Source organism: Oratosquilla oratoria, chromosome 37, assembly GCF_046742065.1.
Source record: "Oratosquilla oratoria isolate Oo_2021 chromosome 37, ASM4674206v1, whole genome shotgun sequence".
Lineage (NCBI taxonomy): Eukaryota > Metazoa > Arthropoda > Malacostraca > Stomatopoda > Squillidae > Oratosquilla > Oratosquilla oratoria.
In genome coordinates this window covers 22,572,242-22,574,741 of record NC_134813.1, presented here as the reverse complement: position 1 = coordinate 22,574,741, position 2,500 = coordinate 22,572,242, and the positions used below count along the sequence as shown (strand labels likewise).

Sequence of the window (2,500 nt, the reverse complement as noted above, 5' to 3'; positions counted from 1 at the left end):
TTATCTTAATAAAACGAACGTATGAATACTGCATTTGGACAATAAGTGTAAGGATTTCATGTCTATGGTGTCTATGTATATAATAGTATCTAAACCTTAACATGTAATCATAACCTCTTTAGGTTGAACCCAGAGGAAACTATAAACTTGGAGTGTTTCAATGTTTTAATATTTTTACGTAAACCTCCGTTTTTTCCGTTGTGTATATTTTTCTTGTGTCTGGGTATTCAATGTAAAGAAATTGGATGTATATATTGACGTGTGCTTGCGCTCTGCCTGTGAATCTGCACTTAATTTGTATTTGTGCGTTTGTACATAAATTATACGTATGTGTGTGCGTGTGTGTGTGTGTACGTGTGCGTGCTCGTTTGTACACACTCATCTTGTATATACTTGCGTGTTATCTGCTTGGGCTTAGACCATTCTATAAGCAATTTGCTTGAACTGGTATCTTTAACTTTCTAGACGGATCAGCACTAATAATGAAAGCTGTCTTTCTGCTGCATTTTTTTCGAGTAGAGCTCGCATAGTTGCTTTACTTCTGTGCTATATCCCCGTCAGGCTCTCGCTCCAGGAGTAGGAGACTCTGGTCAAGACTTGGAGAAGGAGACGGTAAAAGGCAAGCTGAAAGGTATCTTCAAGAAAGGGCCACCCTCCAGATCGCAAAGGTAAGAGTCGAGAGGTTTCCTCAATGACAGGATTATTTAACCCTTGTTGATGAGAAAAATGTCTCTGAAGGAGATTATGGAGACGTGGCAAGGTAAGTAATGTGGTGTGGTCTTACTGCGTTGGATTTTCAACTTGAGCAACGTTCACAGTAAGCGTCTTATATTACTGAACTTCTGGGCAACACCATGCTCATGATTTGCCTCCACCAACTAAAAGTGGAGGCGTATATGACGTGTATATATATATATATATATATATATATATATATATATATATATATATATATATATTTATTCGTAAAGAGTTTAAGTCCAGGAACTATAATATGGAAGAAAGTAAATCCTGGACTCGTCGTTATAAGTTCATTCCTACATTTCGAGCCTTGACCGGGGTTCGTCTTCAGGGATACACAGATTTTTTTTTTTTTTTTTTTTATTCGGTAGATGATATTTATCTACACACGGGCCTTTCTCCATTCGGAGGCCCGTAAGTGCTGAGCCGCTCTGTGTTCAGCTACTCCGGCGTTTTTGTAGTTATCTGGGCGGAGGGTATCCGACCAGGATGTGGGCGAGCCGTTCTATGTTTTCGGTGATGTTGTAAACTATGTCGGCTCCAGTCTTCCAAGCTTCGGGGGCCATGGGGTTGAATTGTCTACCTCTTCTCAGGGCGATGGTGTGAGCGCACTCTAGTAGATAGTGAAGGAGAGGCTCTGAGGTGTTCATCCCGCAGTGGTCGCATTCCCTTTCCTGTCGTTCGATGATTTCCCAGCAGCACTTGTACCCCAACCTGAGCCTGTGGATGATCACGGAGAGTCCTCTGTCGGCGATCTTGGTGGCGGGATGAGGGCACAGTTTGGTGGCCCTCTCGTACCACATTGTGCTTGCTGATGCTGAGCTTATCGATCTTCTGTGGTTGCACAGAGATAGCAAAGGGAATCAATATAAAGGGGCATGTGTGCCACTCTGGGAAAGGTCTCCCAAGGGACCATTACTCTCCAGAAAGTAAGTTCATCATCAGGGAAGACACCAGTTCACGAAATAACTACGTAAAAAATAACTAACTAAATAAATAAAATAAATTATACACCCTTTCACATACGGTACCGTAATGGCAACTCCATCGCCATCTCTGAGACTGTGGGTCCGATACGTGAACGACGTTTTTGTTTTAATGCAGGAAGATGTGGAACACTTCTTCAGCTTCTTGAATGGGAGGAATGAGGCTATCCAATTTGAGATAAAGGAGGAAAATGGAAGACTACCATTTCTTGACGTTATAGTTATGAGAGTCGGAACCATTTTGATCACGGGAGTGCATAGGATGGCTATTCACATGGACCGGATTCTAGACTATGACAGCTGTCATCCGATGGAACACAAAAGAAGTGTGGTTAAAACATTGTGGCCAAGACAAAGTGTGTTCCACGAGTGAGAGCATCAGAAAGGAAAGGAGCCACATTAGGAAGGTCTTCAGAGACAATGGGTACCCCAGATCAGTGGTGAAAGAGTGGACAACGACGCAGGAAAACAACACAGTGGGCGAGAGAAACTGTAACACATCGAGAATTATAATACCATATGTGAAAGGGGCGTCAGAATTAACAGGGAGACTGCTAAGGAAATACGGGGTAGAAGTGGCGCACAAACAGATAAACATGCTGCACGGGTCTTTGACAAAGTTCAAAGATGTAGAAAGTGTAGTCACATAAACACAACAAAGGGTACATGGACTGGAAGTGAAGCGTTTATTTCTGACGTTTCGTCTATTGACTTTCTCAAAGGAATGGAAAGTCAATAGACGAAACGTCAGGAATAAACGCTTCACTTCCCGT

General features: G+C 42.4%; 1 protein-coding gene and 1 long non-coding RNA gene across 17 annotated transcripts in view; one reads left to right on the top strand and one right to left on the bottom strand.

Annotated features, from left to right (window-relative positions):
* Nucleotides 1-2,500, bottom strand: part of LOC143019566 (uncharacterized) — a 467,386-nt gene that overhangs the window by 318,738 nt on the left and 146,148 nt on the right. The gene's annotated exons all lie outside the window — the stretch shown is intronic.
* Nucleotides 1-2,500, top strand: part of LOC143019563 (uncharacterized) — a 224,598-nt gene that overhangs the window by 189,924 nt on the left and 32,174 nt on the right. For 14 of the 16 annotated variants that reach the window (XR_012965826.1, XR_012965827.1, XM_076175302.1 and 11 more), the window contains one exon: nt 562-668. The exons of the other annotated variants lie outside the window; for them this stretch is intronic. Coding sequence is in view for 12 of the 14 variants with exons in the window: in XM_076175302.1 (XP_076031417.1) it covers nt 562-668 (107 nt within the window). In the remaining 2 variants the exon portion in view is untranslated. The remainder of the gene's footprint in view (nt 1-561; nt 669-2,500) is intronic. 16 annotated transcript variants of the gene reach the window in all.